Below are 24,374 nucleotides of genomic sequence, written 5' to 3' on the forward strand. Positions count from 1 at the left end.
CGACATGAGTATCACAACCCCAAACAGTCTAAGGCTGCCGTCACACTAGCAGTATTTGGTCAGTATTTTACATCAGTATTTGTAGCCAAAACCAGGAGTGGGTGATAACTGCAGAAGTGGTGCATATGCTTCTATTATACTTTTCCTCTATTTGTTCCACTCCTGGTTTTGGTTTACAAATACTGATGTAAAATACTGACCACATAATGCTAGTGTGACGGCAGCCTAATACAAATAACCAGAGTCAGAGCGCTATCTGACGGCAGCACCGAGCACAGCGACCCAAGTAATCCACAGCTATCAGCATTCAACCCAATATCCTGCACCTCCAGGGAAATCATCACCTCGCACCCCTGGACTCCTTGCGGAGTGCTCAGTCCCAGGCAGCAGACATTTATTCCTCCATTTCCCGATGCCTCATATATAAACCCTGTACAAAAATTTAATAATAGAAGCATGACCAGGACAGGACACAGGGGGCAGCAACACAGCAAAGTGTTGTCATCTGTTATTAGCCAGGAAGTAGGTGACACTGCAGGGGATGTCTCTAGAGCAAGGCTGATGTTATACGTCTTTTGTGGAGACGTGATCCCTGCAATCCAGCTGCAGAAGGGGTCCCAGACACTATGTTCTCAGTTGGAGAACCATTGCTGCAGGAGGCGGCTCAGAATAGTCTGTGAATCAGAGAGATCGGACAGTGACCGGCGCAGGTCCCGAGTCTCATCTACTGAAAGAAAGGAGAGTGTAAAGTATAGTGGACAGAAGACGCACAGCCCCTTACTGTCACTAGAGGATGGAGAACTTACCGATGGGCGGATCGCTACCCGTCACCGTCACTGTGGTGGTGGTGTTACCGTCACTGTCCCGCACTGTTTTCCTCTCCTCAACCGTCTGCAGCAGAAAGACAGTACCCCAGTACCAAAGTTAATGGAGGTTATACGAGCAGACAATAGCAAACCGCCAGACTCACCCCATCAGGTCTCATCACTCTGGAGACTGAGACGCTACGGAAATATGACGATGATGGTGATTGTTCCTCTGGTCTCAGGATAGAATCTAGCCCGCGGGAAGAGACCTCTGAGTCTAGGACTGGACGGCAGAACAGAAGAGTGGTAAGCGAGGGGCAGCGGTGACATCACACCTTGCAGTACACCAGCCCTTCACCAGAGGGCCCCAATATATACTGGTATGCAAGGACAAGGACTGAGTCCCGAGGAGAAGCAGCAGGGGAGCACTTACTTTTATCTTGCTTGGTGTCTCCAGGAGGCGAAGTGATGGCAATGTCCTCCCACTGTGAAGTGTAAGAGGACAATGTGATGATGGACCAGCGAGAGACACCCCATAGTGACACAAATGCATCTCCCCACATACCCATCTAGATGGCAATCTTGGCAGCCCGAGAGATGAGTGGGGGCCGGGGGCCACGGACGGAGGCGGCTGCTCTCTGGGCAGGTGCGAGTCTGGAAACTTCAACATGAAATCTCGCAATGAACCTCCAGGGGTCCGATGATGGGGCTCAGCCCCAGGGAGTCCTGAGAGACAGGGAGAGTGAGTGATGAGCCCAGATACTGCAGTAACCCCCCAGAGATGCACATAACGACGTCATACAGCTGTACATAATGCAGCCATCAGGATACACTCCAGTCACAGTCAGAGCTGCATATAACGCAGCTGTCACCTCATGTTATGCTCCAGTTATACCCACAGCTGTAAATAATGCAGCTATTACCCCAGGTTACACTCCAGTTACACCCAGAGCTGCATATAACGCAGCCACCACTTCGGGTTACCCTCCAGTCACACACACACAGCTGCACATAACGCAGACGTCACCTCATGTTACACTACACTCACACCCAGAGCTGCATATAACGCATCCATCACCTCATGTTAACTGCAGTAACACTCAGAGCGTCATACAACGCAATTGTCACTTCACATTACGCTCCAGTCAGATCCACAACTGTACATAATGCAGCTATCACCTCAGGTTACGCTCCAGTCACACCCAGAGCTGCACATAACGCAGCCTTCACCTCATGTTACACTGCAGTCACACCCAGAGCTGCACACGACGCAGCTGTGACCCCACGTTACACTCCAATCACACCCAGTGCAGCATACAACGCAGCTGTCACCTCAGGTTACGCTCCAGTCACACCTAGAGCTGCATATAACAGCTTTCACTTACGGGGGACGTCCCGAATCATAGACCCGAAATCTGCGAACAGTTCATTAAAATCTCTAAAAATATCATCAAAGCCGAAGGGGTCTCCAACCGGAGGTCGAATGCGCGAAGATGGCGGCTCTTGACCGAATCCTGGGGAATGGAGGAAGAAATCGTCCTCCTCGTCTTCTTCGTCCTCCTCAATCATCCCCCCGAAGAACGGATCCCTAAAATCACACGGCATGTGAGAACACGCCCCGAATAAACCGGTCTGGTGCACACAGCGCCCACCTCACCTCATCCCCGGGGGGTGGAAGAACCTCCGGAACAGCTCGAACACGCTCATGTCCGCGCCTGTCACACGAAAAGCGCTAGCACTGCCACTTCCGCCAACCACACAAAGCAGGGAAACTACTTCCGCCAGTCTTTGAGGTCACTTATGCAAGAGTACGCACAAGCTTGATGCGTACGGATACGTCACTTCTGTAAACACCTCAGCGTCTGAAAGCCAGCAGGAGCCGACGAGGACCATCCTTCTTCAGCTTGCGCTTTCACCAACAGTGTATGCGGCAGTATGAGCTGTGCGCACCAGAGCCTCTCCCCTGCTAGCCTGGCATTACAGCTCCCAAGGGACAGAGCGTGGCACCACCCGTTCAGAGGTCTACCCCTATAGTGGTCTGGCCGCAGTAAGGTCAGGTGCTGGAGCATATGGTGCTGCACAAATGCGAGATCCTTGTAGAACCACAGTCACATCATGCAGCAGTCTGGCGTGGGTTTGCGGCAGCGGTGCACCGATTTTCTTATCCAGAGCCAGATAAAGACTAACAAGGACCAGTGGGAAGCATCCTGCGAACCGTGAGCGTCCGCGCCAGGATCAGATTACAACATGAAGGAGCAGAGAGAAAAACTAACTAAGGCTACGTTCACATTTGCGGCTGTGGACACGACGCACGAAAGACGCAAGTACTTGCGTCTTCTGCGTTGCCAATACACTTCAATGGAGGATTTGAAGTTTCGACGACGCAAATACAACGCAAGTGCGACGCGTTTTTTAAAAATTTTGGACGCAGAAAAAAATGCAACATGTTGCGTTTGCAACGCACTGCCAGGTGCGTCGAAAGGACGCATGCGTCGCAAAACGCACCGAAACGCATGAAAACGAACGCACATGCGTCCCCAATGTTAAAGATAGGGAAGCATGACGCGTGCGTTGTTTTGCGGTGACGCCGCTGCGTCCAAAGCCGCAAATGTGAACGTAGCCTAAGCACGGCTGTGACAAAAAGCGTATAACAGAAGAGAAGCTGCACAAGAAAGGAATGTGAGGAAAATTACAAAAAAGCACACACCTACAAAATACCAAGTTCCGAGAGGCTGAAGAAAAAGCACGTGCAATTCATTAAATAAAAAGGGCTCGGTGGAACGAGGGCGCGGAGGGTGGAACGAGGGCGCGGAGGGTTAAACGAGGGCACGGAGGCTGGGACGAGGGCGCGTTGGGTGGAACGAGGGTGCAGAGGCGCCCAGAGGGTGGAACGAGGGAGCTGAGGGTGGAACGAGGGCACGGAAGCGCACGGAGGGTGGAACGAGGGCGCGGAGGCGCACGGAGGGTGGAACGAGGGCGCGGAGGCGCACGGAGGGTGAAACGAGGGCGCAGAGGCGCACGGAGGGTGGAACGAGGGCACGGAGGCGCACGGAGGGTGGAACGAGGGCGCGGAGGCACACAGAGGGTGGAATAAAAACTCAGAAATGCAGATGTATAAAACAAAAGGCAGAGCCGTGGTGGATGGAATAAAAATTTGAAGGTTCTAATAAGCTTGGAAAAGCGTAGAGGTATTTAATGAAGACTCGGAGCAGAGGTGTTTAATGAAGGTTCGGAGCGGTGCAGAAGTGTAACGAAGGCTTGGAGCAGTGTAGAGATGTCTAATGAAGACTCGGAGTGGAGCGGAGGTTTTTAATGAAGACACGGCGCAGAGGTGTTTAATGAAGGCGTAGAGCGGCGCAGGTTTTTAATGAAGGCTCGGAGCGGCATTGTTGTTTTTAACGAAGGCTCAGGGTGGTGTGGAGATGTACCGTAATTAAGGCTCAAAGTGGAGGTGTAATAAATAGTGATGAGTGAGTGTACTCGTTGCTCAGGTGGTCTCTGAGTGTTTGTTAGGATATGTGCACACGTAGAAAGCTCCTCTGTGGAATTTTCCGCAGCGGATTTGATAAATCCGCAGTGCAAAACTGCTGCAGTTTTTCCTGCGGATTTATCGCGGTTTCTATTGCGGATTCCGCTGCGGTTTTACATCTGCAGTTTTCTATTGGAGCAGGTGTAAAAACTCTGTGGATTCCGCACAAAGAATCGACATGCTGCGGAAAAAAAACGCTGCGTTTCTGCGCGTTTTTTCCGCAGCATGTGCACTGCGGATTTCGTTTCCCATAGGTTTACATTGTACTGTAAAACTCATGGGAAACTGCTTCGGATCCACAGCTGCGGAAACGCAGCAAAATCCACAACGTGCGCACATACCCTTATTGCTCGGAGATTTAGTTTTCATCGCCTCAGTTGCATGATTTACGGCTGCCAGATACGCTGAATACATGTGGGGATTCCCTAACAAACAGGCATTCATCACATGGTATCAGCTTATCTGGAAGCCGTAAATCATGATGCAACTGAGGAGATGAAAACTATATCTCCGAGCAATAACAAATACTCTGAGGTCACCCGAGCAACGAGTACACTCGGTCATCACTAGTAATAAACACTCAGAGAAGTGCAAAAGGTTTGGAGCGTCGCGTAGGATTTAAATGAAGGCTCGGAGCGGTGTGGAGGTGTAATAAAGGCTCAGAGCAGCAGAGATGCAGCTGTGTTTTCCTTTTATATATACAAGACACATTTATCCATTAAATTTATAACACAGTACAAAAAAAACACATCAACTAATGATTCATACAATGCAGAATTCATAGCAATCCTTCCGAAGGGCACAGAGGCGGCAGAGCACGGAGGCCCCTCACTCACCTCTGCACGTTGAGGTTAAAAAAAAATACATGAGAGGGAGGAAAAAAAAAAAAAAAAAAAAACAGAACCGGCCGCCCCCTCAAAATAGCAAACGTTTTATAATCCGGCTGCAGAAAACTGGAAGGAAAATACAAATTCTATGTTACATACAAGGAGGGGCAGGGGAGGGGAGAGGCCGGCAAAGGCTCAGCATGGAGGGGCTGCAGAGAACGCGGAGGTCTCATGTGCTGATCCTGTGGTTCGGTTAGGAGAGGGAGATTATAAGATCTGCAGTTCAGTTCGACCCCCAGCTGTAACTGCTGTACGCAGACTTGCTGGCCTGAGACTTCTGTGGCATGGAGGCGCCTTGGTTTCTTTGTCCGGAGCCAGTCTGTGAAGACAGCAGAAAACACCTCAGAACCCTCATTATGGGAAAGACCCCCACTACTGATGCACAGAGCAAGAAAATTCTATGGGATTTTGGGTTACCTCCTCTATGAGGCTACATTCCCACAATGAGATGATGTTGCAGAATTTTTGCACCTATTTTTAATATGGTTACTTGCATTTTTTTTTCCTGTTTTAACAGTGCCATGCTTTAACCCCTTAGTGACAGGGCCATTTCGGACCAGTGTCACTTCAACAGATCCCACTGATTTTGAAACTTTTTTTTTGTGACACAAACTACTTTATGATAATGAGAACCTATACGAGAAAGGAGTTAAATGCCCTGAAATAAGTGTAATGTCTAGATAAAGGAAAACCAGTGTCTCCTTATAAATATATCAAAAAAGTTTATTGACAACATACACATATCATAAGGGTGAGTACAAATACATAACACTTATTCATTTAGCTTATTAAGATGGCAGGCAAAGACAAAAAAAAAAAAAAAACAGACACTGGGTACTGCACGTGTCCAGCGGCATGCACACATTGAATGTAGTGCAGGATAATGGTGGCAAATCTCAGAGGTGACCATTAAAAGCATACCAACTCATTGTAATAAGGTGGTGGTGGGTCCATAAACCTTCCCTTGATAAATATTAAAGCATAAAGTAATCCCAGGGGCTCATGTAACTGGGAAAGCGGGCAGGCCCACAAACAACATCCAAAGATAAAGTGCCGCAGTGTCTACCTATTGTGGCCCCGACGCGCGTTTTGCGTGGTGGGCTTCCTACTTTATGATAATGGGAAATTTAGGTTGATACGTTTTGCATTTATTGATAAAAATATCAGAAATTTGCTACAAATTAAAAAAATTGACAATTTTTAAACTCTGAATGATTATCCCTTTAACCCCTTCGTGACATGCGCCGTAGTAGTACTGCGCTGCCGGCACTGCATTTGTGCCAGCAGCAGTACTAGTACGGCGCACCGATCACTGCGGTCTCGCGCTGAGCGCCGCGGTGATCGGGTGCGGGTGTCAGCTGTATATGACAGCTGACACCCCGCAGCAATGCCCACGATCGGCGCTATCGCCGATCGCGGGCATTTAACCCCTCTGATGCCGCTGTCAGTAGTGACAGCGGCATAGAGGGGGATTGCGCAGGGACGGGGGCTCCCTGCGCTCTCCCACCGGAGCAACGCAATGAGATCGTGTTGCTCCGGTGACCCGGAAGGTGTCCCCGGATCCAAGATGGCCGCCGGACTCCTTCCGGGTCATGAAATGACCTGGCTAGCCGGCGCCTGCTGAGTTGCTGAGAGCAGGTGCCGGAAAGCCAGCTAAAACTGCCTGTCAGATCGTTGATCTGACAGAGTGCTATGCACAGTGTCAGATCAACGATCTGATCTAATACAGTAATGTCCCACCCTAGGACAATGGTAGAAAGTAAAAAAAAAAATAGAATGTATAAAAAAAAAAAAAAAATCCCCAAATAAAAAAAAAAAAATTTCCCAGTAAATCCATTTATTTATGTAAATTAAAAAAAATAAAATAAAAAGTACACATATTTGGTATCGCCGCGTCCGTAACGACCCGCTCTATAAAACTATCCCACTAGTTAACCCCTTCAGTGAACACCGCAAAAAAAAAAAAATAAAAAACAAGGCAAAAAACATTGCTTTATTATCATACAGGCGAACAAAAAGTGGAATAACACGCGATCAAAACGACGGATATAAATAACCATGGTACCTCTGAAAACGTCATCTTGTCCCGCAAAAAAAAAGCCGCCATACAGCATCATCAGCAGAAAAATAAAAAAAGTTATAGCTCTCAGAAAAAAGCGATGCAAAAACAATTATTTTTTTATATAAAATAGTTTTTATTGTGTAAAGGCGCCAAAACATAAAAAAAATTACATAAATGAGGTATCGCTGTAATCGTACTGACCTGAAGAATAAAACTGCTTTATCCATTTTACCACACGTGGAACGGTATAAACGCCCCCACCCCCCCCCCCCCCAAAAGAAATTCAGGAATTGCTGGTTTTTGTTCATTCCGCCTCCCAAAAATCGGAATAAAAAGCGATCAAAAAAGGTCATCTGCCGAAAATGTTACCAATAAAAACGTCAACTCGTCCCGCAAAAAACAAAACCTCACATGACTCTGTGGGCCAAAATATGGATAAATTATAGCTCTCAAAATGTGGTGATGCAAAAACTATTTTTTGCAATTAAAAGCGTCTTTTAGTGTGTGACAGCTGCCAACCCTAAAAATCTGCTATAAAAGTAAATCAAACCCCCCTTCATCACCCCCTTAGTTAGGGAAAAAAAATAAAATGTAAAAAAATGTATTTATTTCCATTTTCCCATTAGGGTTAGGGCTATGGTTAGGGTTGGAGTTAGGGTTTCAGTTAGAATTGGGGGTTTCCACTGTTTAGACACATCAGGGCTCTCCAAACGCGACATGGCGTCCGATCTCAATTCCAGCCAATTCTGCTTTGAAAAAGTAAAACAGTGCTCCTTCCCTTCCGAGCTCTCCCGTGTGCCCAAACAGTGGTTCCCCCCCAACATATGGGGTATCAGCGTTCTCAGGACAAGTTGTACAACAACTTTTGGGGTCCAATTTGTCCTGTTACCCTTGGGAAAATAAAAACATAGGGGATAAAATATCATTTTCTTGGAAAAAAATGTTTTTTTTTATTTTCACGGCTCTGCGTTATAAACTGTAGTGAAACACTTGTTGGTTCAAAGCTCTCACAACACATCTAGATAAGTTCCTTGGGGGGTCTAGTTTCCAATATGGGGTCACTTGTGGTGGGTTTCTACTGTTTAGGTAAATCAGGGGCTCTGCAAATGCAACATGACACCTGCAGACCATTCCATCTAAGTCTGCATTTCAAACGGTGCTCCTTCCTTTCCGAGCTCTGCCATGCACTCAAACTGTGGTTCCCCCCCACATATGGGGTATCAGCGTACTCAGGACAAATTGGACAATAACGTTTGTGGTCCAATTTCTCCTGTTACCCTTGGGAAAAAAAAAATGCGGGCTAAAACATTTTGTGGAAAGAAAAAATTATTTTTTTAATTTTCACAATGCTACATTCTAAACTTTAGTGAAACAATTGGGGGTTAAAAGTGCTCACCACACATCTAGAGAAGTTCCTTAGGGGGTCTTCTTTCCAAAATGGGTTTCCACTGTTAAGGCACGTCAGGGGCTCTCCAAATGCGACATGGCGTCCGATCTCAATTCCAGCCAATTTTGCATTGAAAAGTCAAATGGCACTCCTTCCCTTCCGAGTTCTGCCATGCGCTCAAACAGTGGTTTATCCCCATATATGAAGTATCAGCGTACTCAGGACAAATTGCACAACAACTTTTGGGGTCCAATTTATCCTGTTACCCTTGGGAAAATAAAAAATTGGGGGCAAAAAATCATTTTTTGTGAAAATTAATATGAAATTTTTTTTTTACGGCTCTACATTATAAACTTCTGTGAAGCACTTGGAGGTTCAAAGTGCTCACCACACATCTAGATTAGTTCCTTAGAGGGTCTACTTTCCAAAATGGTGTCACTTGTGGGGGTTTCCACTGTTTAGGCACGTCAGGGGCTCTCCAATCGTGACATGGGCTCCGATCTCAATTCCAGCAAATCTTGCATTGAAAAGTCAAATGGCGCTCCTTCCCTTCCGAGCGTTCTGCCATGCGCCCAAACAGTGGTTTACCCCCACATATGGGGTATCGGCGTACTCAGGACAAATTGTACAACGACTTTTGTGGTCCAATTTCTCCTGTTACCCTTGGTAAAATGAAACAAATTGGACCTGAAGTAAAAATTTTGTGAAAAAAAAAGTTAAATGTTCAATTTTTTTTAAACATTCAAAAAATTCCTGTGAAGCACCTGAAGGGTTAATAAACTTTTTTAATGTGGTTTTGAGTACCTTGAGGGGTGCAGTTTTTAGAATGGTGTCACTTTTGGGCATTTTCTGTCATATAGACCCCTCAAAGTCACTTCAAGTGTGAGGTGGTCCGTAAAAAAAATGGTTTTGCAAATTTTGTTGCAAAAATGAGAAATCGCTGGTCAACTTTTAACTCCCTAACAAAAAAAATTATGTTTCCAAAATTGTGCTGATGTAAAGCAGACATGTGGGAAATGTTGTTTATTAACTATATTATGTGATATAACTCTCTAATTTAAGGGCATAAAAACTAAGAGTTTGAAAATTGCTAAATTTTCATGATTTCCGACAAATTAGTTTTTTTCACAAATAAATGCAAGTCATATCGAAGAAGTTTTACCACTATCATGAAGTACAATATGTCACGAGAAAACAATGTCAGAATCACCAGGATCCGTTGAAGCGTTTCAGAGTTATGACCTCATAAAGGGACAGTGGTCAGAATTGTAAAAATTGGCCCTGTCACTTAGGTGAAAACAGGCTTTGGGGTGAAGGGGTTAAACCAGATAGTCATACCACACAAAAACATTAATAAATAACATTTCCCTCATGTCTGCTTTACATCGGCACCATTTGTAAAATGTTCTTTTGTTTTGTTGGCATTTTAGAAGGTTTAACCTCTTAACCCCCAGAGCTTTTTTCATTTTTGCGTTACAGTTTTTCGCTCTCTTCCTTCCCAGAGCCATAACTTTTTATTTTTTCCGTCAATATGACCATGTGAGGGCTTATTTCTTGCGGGACGAGTTGTACTTTTGAACGACACCTCCGAGTCTCGCAGGTGAAATCCCTCCTCTGGCGCCGGTACTTGGGAGTGGAGCGTGCAGCTCCATGTGTTGCTGTGCGGCCGCACGCTCCGGAGTGCCAGCGCTAGAGGGATTTCACCTGCGAGACTCGGCCGTATCTCGCGTATGTGTGATCCCGGCCTTAGTTTTGCCATGTTTTGAAAATGAGAAAAAATTGAAAGTACAATCCCACACTTGTTTTTTTGTTTGGCTTTTTTGCTAGGTTCACTAAAAGCTAAAACTGACCTGCCATTATGATTCTACAGGTCATTACGAGTTCATTGACACCAAACATGTTTAGGTTCTTTTTTATCTAAGTGGTGAAAAAAAATTCCAAGCTTTGTGTAAAAATAAATAAATAAAAACGATTGTGCCATTTTCCAATACCCGTAGCGTCTCCATTTTTCGTGATCTCGGGTTGGGTCGGGGCTTATTTTTTGCTCACCGAGCTGACATTTTTAATGATACCATTTTGGTGTAGATACGATCTTTTGATCGCCCGTTATTGCATTTTAATGCAATGTTGCGGCGACCAAAGAAAAAACGTAATTCTGTTGTTTTGACTTTCTTGCAACGCCGTTTAGTGATTATGTTAATCCTTTTTTTTTCCCTTGATAGATCGGGCGATTCAGAAAGTGGAGATACCAAATATGTTAATGTTTGATTTTATTTTTATTGTTTTATTTTGAATGGGGCAAAAGGGGGGTGATTTGAACTTTTATATTTAAAATTTTTTTTTCTTTACTTTTGGCATGCTTCGAGACTAGAAGCTGCCACAACCCGTTCGGCTCTGCTACATAGAGGCGATGTTCAGATCACCTCTACATAGCAGATTTACTCCACTTGCTATGATTGCCGACCACTGGGTGGCGCTCACAGCAAGCCGACACTGACAACCATAGAGGTCTCCAAGAGATCTCAGGTTGTCATGCCAACACACCGGTGACCCGCGATCACGTGACGGGTCAATGGTATACATATTTCCGGAAGCGCAATTTAAATGCTGCTGTCAAGAGTTTGACAGCGGCATTTAACTGGTTAATTGCGGGCACATGTGAGCCATTCAAAACAGCTGACATGTCCCCGGAAAGATGTGGGCTCACTGCCGGAGCACACATCAAAGGAAGGGAGTCCGACATCAGCGTACTATTACGCTCGATGTCGGAAAGGAATTAAAAATGTAGCAGTAATTTTTCATTTTTTCAAGGAAATTAAAATGTATTTTTCTAGGGACCTGTTCAGGTTTGAAGTGACTCTGGCGGTTCTATATATTGGAAACCCCCAAAAGTGATGTCATTTTAAAACCACACCCCTCAACGTATTCAAAATTGCTTTCAGCTTGTTCATTCATTAACCTTTCATGTGCTTTCAGGAATTAATGCAAAGTGGCATAACAGGAATGAAAAAGTTAATTTTCACCAACTGAACAGGCCGCTGTAGCTGGAAGACTAAGGCCACTATTTGGCTGTGAACTGCCATGGCAAACATCAGGACCGCGGAATCAAGATCTCAGGGTGCCAATGGGGTTAAAGAGGGAGCCCCCACACTGTTAACCATCTAGATGCCGTAGTCACTAATGACAGCAGCATTTAAGGGGTTAAACAACCATAATCGGTGCCTCCTGCCGTCTCAAACTCAAAAATATTTTCCGGATCCGTGCTTTCCTTGACCGCGACACCACTAAAACGCTAGTGCATGCCCTTATCTCCCGCCTCGACTACTGCAACCTCCTACTCTCTGGACTCCCCTCTAGCACTCTGGCACCTCTCCAATCCATCCTAAATTCTGCTGCCCGACTAATCTACCTGTCTCCCCGCTATTCCCCAGCCTCTCCCCTATGTCAAGCCCTTCACTGGCTTCCTATCGCCCAGAGACTCCAGTTCAAAACCCTCACAATGACATACAAAGCCATCCACAACCTGTCTCCTCCATACATCTGTGACATGGTCTCCCTTGACTTACCTACACGCAACCTCCGATCCTCTCAAGATCTCCTTCTCTACTCCCCTCATCTCTACTTCCCACAACCGCATCCAAGACTTCTCCCGTGCCTGCCCCATACTCTGGAACTCTCTACCACAACATATCAGACTCTCGCCTACCATAGAAACCTTCAAAAAGAACCTGAAGACCTACCTCTTCCGACAAGCCTCCAGCGATCCTGAAGTTACTGAACCGCCACACAACTTGCCCTACCCTCTCCTAGTGTTTCATCACCCATCCCCTGCAGACTGTGAGCCCTCGCGGGCAGGGTCCTCCCTCCTTATGTACCCGTGTGCCTTATTTGCTCATGTTTAAATGTATTTGTCTATACTATATTTGCCCCGTATTCACATTTAAAGCGCCATGGAATAAATGGCGCTATAAAAATGTATAATAATAACAATAACAACAATGATCGTGGCTGATGCAGCAAGTTGTCAGCTATAGTGTAAATCTAAAAGCTACAGGATTGCCACCTGTATGGGGATGCTAGTCTCTTATCACAGGTCAGTAAAAAGACGTATTGGTGGTCACTAAGGAGTTAAATGAAGCAGCTTGGTTTGTGATACTTCTTGTTATTTGTTTTACAAAACTTTATTGACATGCTTCGGTATGAATTACATGCATTTTTGTAGTGGAAATTCACTAAAAACGCAAGTGCGTTTTTTACCTACGGAATTTCCGTATCTAATGCAAGTCTATGGGTAAAATCCGCACAGAAAAGTCAGCGTACCCTCAAGAGAAACGGACATGCTGCAGATTTGAAATACATGCCCCGCAGGTTAATTTAAACAGCATTAAAAAGAAGCACAGTGGGAAGATTTCGATAAATCCCATCCACTTAGCTGGAACTGTTAAGACGCTGTGTTTTTCACACAGCAAAAATATATCAAAAGCTCATGGTGGGAATGTAACCTGACACCCCGAAGCTGCACGCACTATTCTGGTGCAGTCACTGTGTTCATCCTGTATACTACAGAGCTGCGCTCACAATTCTGCTGGTAGTGACACCCAGTTACCTGAGCATCCTGCTGGAGGTGGTGATGCAGTATCTGAGAGTGCGGCTGCTGATGTGGAGCCAGAATGTGCATGAATGGAGCCGGGGGATATGCCGCCGCAGTGGCCGGGTTCATGGGGCCACCACTGCCCAGAGCGGAGGGCAAGTTAAAGGAGGTGGCGGGGGTCCCAGTGTGGAATCCCTGCTTCTCGAATGATTGCTGTGAGGAGAGGATACAAGCTGTGAGTATCCAGCCCCTAAAGTAAAAGCCCCATCTTCCCAGCAGGGGACAGCAGCGCTCCTCCAATCACCTACCTGCGTCTTGGAATAGACTGAGCCAGAGATATCCGGCACACCGGTGTTACTGGAGGTGACAGACACGCCTGTAGGGACAGCAGAGGAGCATGTGCTGAGCAAGTCCGGCTGTACCCCTCTACCCTGTATGTAGGCATGATCAACCCCTTCTACACCTGGCACTCAGCAACCCAATAACTGGGGCAGGTGGAAATTAGGCTGGGGTACGGGATTAATGCACGAGGATACAGAGGGGTCAAGCTGGGGCCTAAAGGAGTGGAGGATTAGGAGATGGCTGCTATATAAGAGAGGAAGAGGCAAAGCGGGGCGGGCAAGAGGGCAAAGAAGCAGAGAGCACTTACCAGCGCCGGGTCCATTGGTGCAAGCAGCAGCAGGTTTGCTCTGAGCAGCAGAAGCCCCACTAAATGCACCCTTACAGAAATCACCCACGCTGGAAACCTGGCCCAAGTCCTCAAAGCCTGCGAACAGACACAGCCCTCAGCATGGGAAGGGATCCCGGGGACCCCCCACCCATGCCTCCCCCACCACAAGCCGAGCCCCTCCGACGTCACAACACAAGAGGCCGCTGCAGAGACCCCACAGCTCGGGACCTGCTGCTGCTCGGACCACCAGCGGGGGGCAGACGCTCTGCTACAGGGAAAAGTTAGGACACAGGCACAAAAGAGCAGGAAGGGGGTGCGGAGAAGGGGGCAATCACTGCTCACCCCAAATCTACATCTCACCCCCAGGAGTCTGTCAGAACATGGGTGGCATCTCCTTACCGGTGCTGTAGGCATGAGAGCCGTAACTTGGCGCTTGCTGGAAGGCGCCAGCAGTTGTATTCACCCCGACATTGACTCCGTGCTGTTTTGATGTGGTAGGTGCCACCTGGAGGGGAGACAAGAGGTGTACAGAGCCTATGAGGGTGAGGCGGCATCGGCTGCCTGCGTGGTATCATGCCCGTTTGTCCAGGAAAGGGGTCCTGTAGGGAGTGACGGGGAGCCCACACAGATGGTAGGCAGGCGACGCCGGGACATACCTGGAGGCGTAGGAAGGAAGATACAGCCGCTGCCATCCACCATGTGTCACCTACAGTCACAGGGGTCAGACCCCGCATCCACCCACTCATCCCCCCCAATAAAGGACGGCTCGGAAAGAGCAGATGGGCCACACTTTATTGAAAATACTTTTATTAAGTATCAAGATTTGTACAAATCAGGCAACAAAGATGAATTATCACAAGCCCGGCATGGTCGGCGGCGAACGGAGACCCTCCATTAGGGACCTCGTGGTTGAACGGAGGCAGCAGCAATCCACTGGGGGCCCGTATAGGAAACACCAGCCCTGACCACACTCTGGTCCACCCTTGCCCTCCAATCAATGCTACGCTAAACACAGAATGGAGGTCCAGACGTCCAAAAAGCAGACTCCCCCTAAAATACATCCGAGGTGCCGGACCCCCCCCCCAAGGCCAGGTGTCCATTCCAAATCCGCAGGACTTCTGACAGTTCACCACTGCCCGTATACAGGGGCTTCATGTCCGAACCACAGGAATATAGGGCGGCTCGTGTGTATAAGATGCTATGTTCAGGGGCTTCCCATCTCCCCCTCCCCAAAAACAGCTTTGGGTGACACCGTTTACTAACGGAAATGGGAACTCACTGGGAATACGGCGGGTCCATACTGGAAGGTGCTTGGCAGACCCGGTACCCCGGTGTAGTAGGGAAGACTTGTGTAGCTGTAACCGGGCGGCAGCGCAGGATTCAGGAATGTCTGCTGTGTGGTGTGGTGACCCTGCGTCTGGCTCTGCTGCGGCTGCGCCAAGGTGGTAGCTGGAGCCGGGGAAGAGGCGTCTCCACGACCGAACTTTGAGAGATCACCTAAAAGGAGGGGAAAAGAGAAGGTAGTCATCAGCAACTGGCCAGAAAAATGGAGGCAACTGCCCTGGGGGCCAGGCACACTCCCACTACAGGTACACCTACCAGAATAGGGGTTACTTGTCAGGCTGGCGTCTCTCCCAGTGAGCGCGGTGCTGGGTGTGGGGAAAGGGATGCTGTAATAATCCTACAAAGCAGAGAGCAGAGCAGTCAGTTAACCGGAAGTGGAGAAACTGGCCCGGGGGTGGTGTGGAGGTCCGCAGTGCATCACTCACCAGGGGAAACCTTGTCTGTAACATCTGCAGGTCATCATAGCCATAGACCTGGGGCTGGAAACACAACAGCGTGCATGTTAATTGCCGACCGCGGTAAAGGTGCCTGCCCCTCTTCTGCATTACCAGCCATCACTCCCACCATTCTCTCCTCTCTTTCCCAGCAAGAACTATTTCATGAGCATTGCAGCCAGCTGTCAAATGCTGTATAAAGCCAGACAGAACAGTTCCATAGGACAACAGCAGCAGTGTACAGGAACCACCACAGACCTACAAGAACTTACGGGATAAGCGTGTAACAGACCGGGAGCCATAATGTATGGGTTTGGTAACAGCGGTGCAACACCAGGCGGTAAGTTTGGAGGTGCTTTACCTGCGAGACGCAAAAGACAAAAGGGTTAATATTGCACAGCCTGGCACACAGGCTGGCATAGGGCACAGTGGCAGGTGCAGTACCTGACGTGGTGGCTATGGAGTTTCGAGCAGAGGGAGCAATGGTGGAGCTGGTGCTGAGCCCCAGGCCGAGGCTGCTGACGCTGAGGGAGGAGGACACGGGTGCAGCGCTGGCGATGGTACTGGGCACCGTAGAGAAGGTGGCAACTGAATGTAGGCTAACATCGCTCTCCACATTGGTGTGCTGCTCAGAAAGAGACAGGTACATTATGGAATACATAACATGTAATCGATGCGGTGTACAGGTGTACGGATGCTGTGGCCAGCGGGCACCACGTGGGTGGCCACATGACAGCAGATCCAGCTGCTCTAGCATGTACTGTCCCCCTTCAAGGCCATGGGAGCAGCCAGAAGGGTCAACTTACATGCAGGACACGGGACAACAACTCACCAGAGGTGTGGACGATGAGGTTCGTACTGTGGAGGATACAGGCGTCTGGTGCTGAGGGGGTAACGTACTGTAAGAGACAAGAGGAGAGGCAGCTATTGTGGTTCTGTCTCTGGGGGGGGGGGGGGGGTGGCCTTGGGATGCCCACTCTTGAACACACTACCTGCTAAGCTGAACTGAGACCGGGTTCTGCAGCTCCTCAGTGTGGCTCAGGTTGCTCAGCTGAGACTGGTGGGGTCCGGCGGTGGTCAGTAAGGAGGACGCAGACACGGAGTCGCTGAGGGAGACTATGCTGCTGGAAGCAGACGATGAATCGGCTTTAATTGTGGGGGCTGAGGGAACTGGAAGAAAAAAAAAAAAGTGGAGGTTAGGGTAGCCATTGTGCTGTATTATCGCTGTACAGACCAGTCCCAGGCACCACACCACACGTGACACCTCATATGACCGCTCTGATTACTGTACGACACACTGTCCCCCCTTTATGGCTACATACAGCCAGAAAGGGTCTACGGGTGTCCGTTGCCATCGTACCCCAACAAAAGGAGGACATACCTTCTCCTGATACAGGAGTCTGCATGGCGGACGTCTGCGAGCTGTAGCCACTCTACGAGGAGAGAAGAGACACGACATAAAGGACCAATCAGGCAGTACGTTATCTTTGCAGATGTAGTGACCGCCCACAGACCAGACAGCCAGGACACTGGACTGACAGCCGTGGAGGGCACACTTAATATTGCATGCGCTGTCCCCCCCTGATGGCCACAATTGCTACCAAAAAGGGTCTACTGTCATGCTGCAGAGAAGAACATCCCCGCACTGTGTTTCCAACATACAGTACCTTGGACTGGCTGAGCTCCTTCTGTGGTGAGGAGGTGGTGGAGGAGATAGGGTAGCGCCGGGTCTGCGTGGACCTCTGTTCATATAAGGGGCCCTGAGTGCTGCTCTGTGAGGTAAATGTTGTGGTCTGGATGCCGCTTCCTTGGTATGCAGACTCGGGACTCTGACTGCTGATTGCACTGCTGGAAGATTCACTGCAAGAGATGGCACCTGTTATACCCACAGCAGACTGCGATTACCATCACCTCCTGAGAGGCAGCCCCCAGCCCAACCAAACACCCCCCCCCCCCCAATGACCGGACAGCAAGAACCCCCCCCTTCGGTAGCAGAAGATGTTAGCTGGTAAAGAGACACAGACCATGGAGGAAGTGATCAGTGGTGTCGTCCACAAGCCATACTGCCTTTGCCGCTATAGATAGCATTTAAAAGATACACTACTGCCGTGCACCAGCTCCCTCGTGGCACACCAAATGTCACACCTTGCCGGGCTGGTGTAGAGACTGCTCTGGGCCTGGGTCACAGTCGTGTTGGTGGTCGGAGAGGACTCATACTCTGGGAGGTCTGGCTCAGACCCAAACTGCAAAGCACCAAACTGTAGATTGAGCCCCGCCATATCGGCTGATCCCGGCATCTCCACGGCCAGAGCTGGAATCTGCAGAGAAACAGGAGATGTAAAGAAGAGGATACCACTGTCTTGGAGATGCAGGTGTGTGTGTGTGTGTGTGTGTGTGTGTGTGTGTGTGTGTGTGTGTGTGTGTGTGTGTGTGTGTGTGTGTGTGTGTGTGTGTGTGTGTGTGTGTGTGTGTGTGTGTGGGCCCAGGTGTATGTATGGGAATACTGGCCACAATCTGGTTAGTGGGGGCCTAACCTGTCCTGTAGATGCCATGTAACCAGATACACACAGACAACCACTACCTTTGACGTAAGGGATGTTTTCTTCCTCTGCACTTTCATCTTATGGTGGGCCGGTTGCGGACTTCCCGACTGATTTTCAGGCGACACTGGGGACATCTGGGGGGGATGGTTCGTTTTGCTCATCAGAGGGGAGGATGGGCACACCGGCATTGCAGAGGGAGAGCTGGTGGCGGTTGCCTTCTCTTGCAGGTACACGTCCATCATGGTGGAGGCTGGGGAGAAGCTCTGGCGCTTGGTGAAGGGATCCGATGAGCTCTTCAGATCTGTGGGGAGAGATCACTTTTAGTGAATCGTCCCCTCATGTCCAGACGAGCCCAGGATAGAGAAGTCTTACCGAACTGCCCCAGGGCGGAGGTCTGCGCCGAGGAGCCCAGGTCCCAGGATGTGGCACCGGAGTCCGAGTTCTGAGCGGCAAGATGTGCCAGGGCCTGTGCAGTCTTAAACTGCTCCAGGAACTGAGATCCCGTGGTGGTGCCGCCCTTGGGCTCTCCCTCACCAAAGCCCTTACTCAGCATACTGACCTGCAAAATAGGAGCACGGTTACCAGGACAGCTGGACAAGGGCCTGCAACATGCAGAGCGGACAGGAACGTTGTAGTGCCCCCACACAATAGTCAGCCAGAAAGTGACAGGCAGTGGTGAGAGGCAACAGTTCTTATTGCATGCGCTGTCCCCCCCTAATGGCCACACAAAGCCAAAAGGGGTCTACTGGCATGCTGCACGGCACAGACCCGTACATGGTGCAGACTACAGCGACCTCAGAATGGTAATCATGGAAACAAATGGCAGAAAAAGCCTACCCAACTTATAGCACAGCTCTCCAGATACATCTGATCCAGTCACACCCAGAGCTGCGCATACACAGGACACCATACATATAAGCAGTAGTAACCTGGCGGTGATACTTGCCATGCTGCTGTGGGAGAAGGAGTTGCCAGGACTGGCCTGGGATAGGGAGCTCTGCTTGGAGTTGCTGAACACGAGGGGCTGGGATAGGGTGGGGTTCTGTGCAGGGTCCAGACTGGAGGCCTCGTTCTCTAGGGATGACGGGCTCTTCCCTAGTAAAACTGCCAGGTCGATCCTGTAGAGAGAGCAAATGGAGGCTGTGTCACGTATAAGGGACCCCAGCATGTAGGGACCACTTCTCAGGCTGCCAGTTACTCACCTCTGGCCCGCAGTGATCGTCACACTCTCAGGGGCAAGGGGTACAGAAGAAACACTGGACGCTGTGAAGATCTTTGTTTCAGAAAGCTGAACAAAATTAAAAAAAAAGCTCATGACCCGACTCATCTGCTGGCAGAGTTCACCTGCAATGCTGCAGAATTCTATGTGGGATTTGCACTCACATCCTCATTCCAGTCCTCGGTCCCCCACTCCTCTGTGGCTGTCCTCCAGGCACCTGGTAAAAAAAAAGCACATGGAAGGGGAATTATACAGGTAGGCAGAAGTCCCCAGACCCATTCCGGCAGCAGTCACCCCCAGATTTGCAAAATTAACACACATGCCATATCCAAATTGAAAAATATTAACGCCCTGGAGCGATGAGTAATCCAGAGTGACACCACACCATGAGATGACACCAGTGTCTGCCACAGGGTAGAAGCCTCTGTTCACAGAGAGGACTAATCACATTGAGTCTTCTCTCCACTCACACCCAGAGCTGCGCTCACAATTCTACTGATTCCACTGTCTTGAAGAGAGGTTCATTAACTTCATTACTCCCATCCCTAAAAGAACCACCCAAATCTCTAATGTACTCCCCATGAGTATAGCCTAGGGTCTCCCCACTTTTTCCTGTGTATGCAGCTTTGGATGTAACTGGAGTAGACTATTATATTGCCATAGAAAAAAAAAAAAAAAGCAGAAAATACATTAATCAAGTCAAGAACTGTGAGCAGCCATGACCCCAGTCACCCCCGCAGGCACTGTACAGAGTGCCACTGGCCAGAGGACATGCCACGTAGGGGCCACTACCAGCGGCAGTCATTTGTCCAGAGCGAACTACAAGTTCCAGAATCTGCACACACAGTGAGGGCAGCTGCAGAGGGGTGCAGTCCATGCTGTCCACACACAGCCCGGCCCCGTGCAGGGAGGGACAGGTTAGGAGGGAGATAAAACACACAACAGTCAGAAGTACGAGGTTGTCAGGGGCAGTGAGTGCACCTGGATATGTCATACCAGGAGCAGTGGAAAATTTTCGGGGATAATCTGACCCCTCACCCCCAATGAAATCAAGTCCTGAAACAAAAAGGGAAAAAAAACAAAAAAACAAAACAAAGACAAATCAGATTGAGCTGAAGAACAGGCGGTTCCCCGAATCTCCTCACACCCCTCCTCCCCATACGTGGCCACAGCATCACCACCCTCGGTGGTCGCATGGTAGGGGCATAAGGACCGCAGGGGGGCAGTGGGACATACTTGTTCCATCATCCGGCTCAAAGCTGGCAGCGTTATTCCAAGTGCTGCTGTTCCCGTAGTTGTCCTCAGTGCTGGAGGGCTCAGCATAGTCTGCGGGGTTAAAGGTCCTGGAAGAAAGGGTCCGAAATAATCAAGGGACGTGTCAGACAGAATCACACATGAGCACAAACGGTCGGGCACACGTACCCCATGCCCTGCGCAGAGAAGCGGCCGCCTCTTCTTCCTGATCCACCTAACCAGAAAAAACAAACAAAGAATAGCATTAGAGCCCGGAGGAGCCGCCCGTCTGTCACCTGTGGGGGCCTGAGGACATGGGCACAGACCTCTGCCCCGGCCACGCCCTCGGCGTCCTCTCTCTGTGCCTCTGCCCGAAGAGCCGCCAGATTTGCCACCTTCCAAACCGTTCTCCTGTGCCCGGACTGCAAGAGGAGAAAGTATCATGGTCAGTCGGCAGGACACAGACTGACAGGCTGCAGCAGTCACTTGGTTAGTACCAGTCACTCACACTCTCTGCCGCGGCTCGCGCCGCGCCCTCTCCGCGGTGCCCCGCCACGCCTGCGGCTGTAGTCGCGCTCTCTGTCACGGTTCTCTCGCGATTCCTCGCTCTGTTCGGCCTGCCCTGTCTCTTTCTGTCCAGACACTCCTTTCTTCTTACCCACCATCTCCCAGGAGTGCTGTAGGGGGTACAACACAGCATGTCAGGGGGCACAGCCAGAGTGGCAGCCATTACAGACACATCTCTCTCGTGCATCGCTCACCGTGTCGGGGTTCCCCTCCAGCAGGACATTGATGGCGCGGTTCAGATCGCCATTGCAGTCGTGAAGTGCAATCACACACTCGTCCTGGTTCTTCCCCGTGATGTCGATTAGCTGAGGAGAGAAAGATGGAGGTGAACAGAGGGGCAAAGGCAATGTCTGCAGAATGGGATGCAACAGAGAATCATGACACCAAACCACAGGATAAGGAGAGGTCAGCGCTGATGCTATAACAAATACTCAGCTCTGGCCACACACTCACCTGTTTTACTTCTTCCTCAAAGTCAGCGTCATTCTGGTCCGAAATCATCTGTGCCAACCGGATCTGCTCTGCGGTGGCCTAGACAGGGAGAGGAGACATCAGTAGGATAGGGAATGTGTGAGAGGGGATGCTGCCCCTGGGGAACTGCCATTACCTGAGGCCTTTGCTTGTGCTGCGTCTGGTTCTGTGTCTGTTCCCAGGTTCCCCGGGTGCGGGTCGTGGCCACCGAGGTCATCATTTACAGTATATACAAATAACAGTATTTACAAGTTACAGCTCTGTAGGGGAAGCAGAGAGGGTTAAAGCTGGGGACCCCAAAAGGCCAGCAGATCTATACAATACTTATCCTGTATGATACCCCCCTAGGACTGGGCTGCTAGCATGGCCTCATATACCTGGAGCATACCCCCTCCCCTCCAGCACCAGGCCCAGAATGGGCCGAGAGCGCCCCCTGCAGGACCCAAGTCCTACATCAGGTGCAGACGCAGCATTCATAGAGAGCAGAGTATTGGCAAAACCATGTGACAGCACACAGAGGATCACCGTGGCCACTGCTGTATAACTGATTTAAAAAAAGGAAAATAAGCTGTGCCAACAACACAGTGCTGCTCACACGACACGTCACGCAGAGGATTTTGACATGAGAGGGATAAGCCTCACAGTCTTACGTTACCCGGTGTCCCCCGCACGACAAGTCGTCTAACGTGATGTGTGACAACAGGTGCAGGACAAGAGTCGGCCACGGCTATATAAGGAGCTGTTTCTCCTGTCACTGTATCCTATCAAGGGGGGTCCTCACCACAAACCCCGAGGGGACACAGCACATGGGGGGTCCTAAATGCAAACCCCAATGGGACACCACACAGAAGTGGGGGGCTGGGGTCCTCAACGCAGACCTTGAGGGGACACAGCACAGGGAAGAGGGGGAAGTCCTCAGCAAAGACCTCCAGGGGACCCTCACTGAAGACCTCGACAGGACACAGCACACGCGGATGGGTCCTCATTGCAGACCCCTAGGGGACGGGGGGTGTCCTTACCGCAGACCCCGAGTGGACTCAGCACAAGGTAGGTCCTAAATGCAGACCTCGAGTGGACACAGCACAGAGGTGAAGGGCCTGAGGTCCTAAACGCAAACCTCGAGGGGACATGGGGCTCATCGCAGACCCCAAGGGGACATAACACAAGGGGGCGCTCACCATAGACCTCGAGGGGACACAGCACAAAGGTATCCTCACCACAGACCCCGAGGGGACACAGCACAGGGGGGTCCTAACCCCAGACCCCAAGGGGCATACAGCAAGGGGATCCTCACCGCAGACCCCAAGGAGACAGCACAGGGGGGTTCTCACCGCAGGACCTGTGAGGACACACCCCAAGACGGGGGTGTTCTCACCGCAAACCTCAAGGGGACACTCCCCAAACGGGAGGGTTCTCACTGCAGACCCCAAAAGGCAAACAGGAAGGGGGTCCTCACCGCACCGCAGACTCCAAGAGGACAGCACGGGGGGGGTCCTCACCGCAGACCCCAAGGGGACACAGCACGGGGGGGGGGGGGGGGATTGGCCTCACCGCAGACCCTGAGGGGCAAACAGCAAGGGGGATCCTCTCCGCAGACCCCAAGGGGACACAGCATGGGGGGGGTCCTCGCCGCAGACCCCAAGGGGACACAGCACGGGGGGGGGGGGATTGGCCTCACCGCAGACCCTGAGGGGCAAACAGCAAGGGGGATCCTCTCCGCAGACCCCAAGGGGACACAGCATGGGGGGGTCCTCGCCGCAGACCCGGAGGGGCAAACAGCAAGGGAGATCCTCTACGCAGACCCCAAAGGGACACAGCACGGGGGGGATCCTCACCGCAGACCCCAAGGGGACACAGCACGGGGAGTCCTCACCGCAGACCTCAAGGGGACACAGCACGGGGGGGGGGGGGGGTCCTCGCCGCAGACCCTGAGGTGCAAACAGCAAGGGGGATCCTCTCCGCAGACCCCAAAGGGATACAGCACGGGGGGGGGGTGTCCTCACTGCAGACCCCAAGGGGACACAGCATGGGGGGGTCCTCACCGCAGACCCCAAGGGGACACAGCACGGGGGGTCCTCACCGCAGACCCCAAGGGGACACAGCACGGGGGTCCTCACCGCAGACCCTGAGGGGCAAACAGCGAGGGGGATCCTCTCCGCAGACCCCGAGGGGACACAGCATCGGGGGGGGGGGGGGGGGTCATCCTCGCCACGGACCCCGACACATTACGGGGGATGAACTACAAGTCCCAGCAGCCCGTGCCATCACTGCTGGGAGAGATTACCCAGGACTGATCTCATCCAATAAGGAGTTTGGAAAAAAGACCGGAAAAACCGGCGACCCAGGCGGCAACCGCCGCTACTCCAGCCCGAGGCTTCACCCGGCCTAATAGGCCGCAGCGCGGGAGAAGCCGCGGAGACGCATTGTGCTCTCGGACCGCCACGGTCGAAGCCCGGGTCGCTCTCCCAGCAGACTACTACCGCCGTGCCTCCGCCACCGACATTATATTAACCCCCTCCCACCGAGCTTCGAGAAAAGCTCCGTCCTCACCTGCGGCTCCTCCGCTCTGACACCACGTGACCGCACTTCCGCTCCGCCCCCTCTCACGTACGCTAGGCTGCGCCAAGACGC

At 50.5% G+C, this 24,374-nt stretch overlaps 2 protein-coding genes across 4 annotated transcripts; both read right to left on the reverse strand.

The window, feature by feature from the left end:
- Nucleotides 1-424: 424 nt before the first annotated feature.
- HAX1 (HCLS1 associated protein X-1) lies at nucleotides 425-2,608 on the reverse strand. Its single transcript, XM_069728896.1, has 7 exons — nucleotides 2,464-2,608; nucleotides 2,192-2,394; nucleotides 1,372-1,532; nucleotides 1,240-1,291; nucleotides 971-1,089; nucleotides 807-891; nucleotides 425-724 (listed from the first exon to the last, which is right to left on the reverse strand). The coding sequence occupies exons 1-7, from the start codon at nucleotides 2,511-2,513 to the stop codon at nucleotides 633-635; spliced, it is 762 nt and encodes a 253-aa protein (XP_069584997.1). The 5' UTR covers nucleotides 2,514-2,608; the 3' UTR covers nucleotides 425-632.
- Nucleotides 2,609-5,009: 2,401 nt separating this feature from the next.
- On the reverse strand, nucleotides 5,010-24,353 carry UBAP2L (ubiquitin associated protein 2 like). Of its 3 annotated transcripts, XM_069728899.1 has the most exons (29): nucleotides 24,294-24,353; nucleotides 21,880-22,003; nucleotides 21,726-21,803; nucleotides 21,467-21,577; nucleotides 21,214-21,382; nucleotides 21,032-21,127; nucleotides 20,895-20,940; nucleotides 20,709-20,815; nucleotides 20,469-20,528; nucleotides 19,637-19,689; nucleotides 19,456-19,541; nucleotides 19,200-19,371; nucleotides 18,626-18,812; nucleotides 18,292-18,554; nucleotides 17,856-18,028; nucleotides 17,378-17,570; nucleotides 17,092-17,143; nucleotides 16,703-16,880; nucleotides 16,543-16,609; nucleotides 16,155-16,335; nucleotides 15,983-16,071; nucleotides 15,702-15,755; nucleotides 15,532-15,613; nucleotides 15,212-15,429; nucleotides 14,332-14,437; nucleotides 13,912-14,028; nucleotides 13,571-13,638; nucleotides 13,278-13,475; nucleotides 5,327-5,541 (listed from the first exon to the last, which is right to left on the reverse strand). In XM_069728899.1, exons 2-29 carry the CDS (start codon nucleotides 21,961-21,963, stop codon nucleotides 5,446-5,448), a joined length of 3,384 nt encoding a protein of 1,127 aa, XP_069585000.1. In that variant the 5' UTR covers nucleotides 21,964-22,003; nucleotides 24,294-24,353; the 3' UTR covers nucleotides 5,327-5,445. The 3 variants fall into 3 exon arrangements, with proteins under 3 accessions (XP_069584998.1, XP_069584999.1, XP_069585000.1); XM_069728897.1 differs by lacking the exon at nucleotides 13,912-14,028 and having other exon boundaries at nucleotides 5,010-5,541; XM_069728898.1 differs by lacking the exons at nucleotides 13,278-13,475; nucleotides 13,571-13,638; nucleotides 13,912-14,028 and having other exon boundaries at nucleotides 5,164-5,541.
- Nucleotides 24,354-24,374: the final 21 nt, after the last annotated feature.

The sequence above is a fragment of the Ranitomeya imitator genome, chromosome 1 (genome assembly GCF_032444005.1).
Source record: "Ranitomeya imitator isolate aRanImi1 chromosome 1, aRanImi1.pri, whole genome shotgun sequence".
Taxonomy (NCBI): Eukaryota; Metazoa; Chordata; class Amphibia; order Anura; family Dendrobatidae; genus Ranitomeya; species Ranitomeya imitator.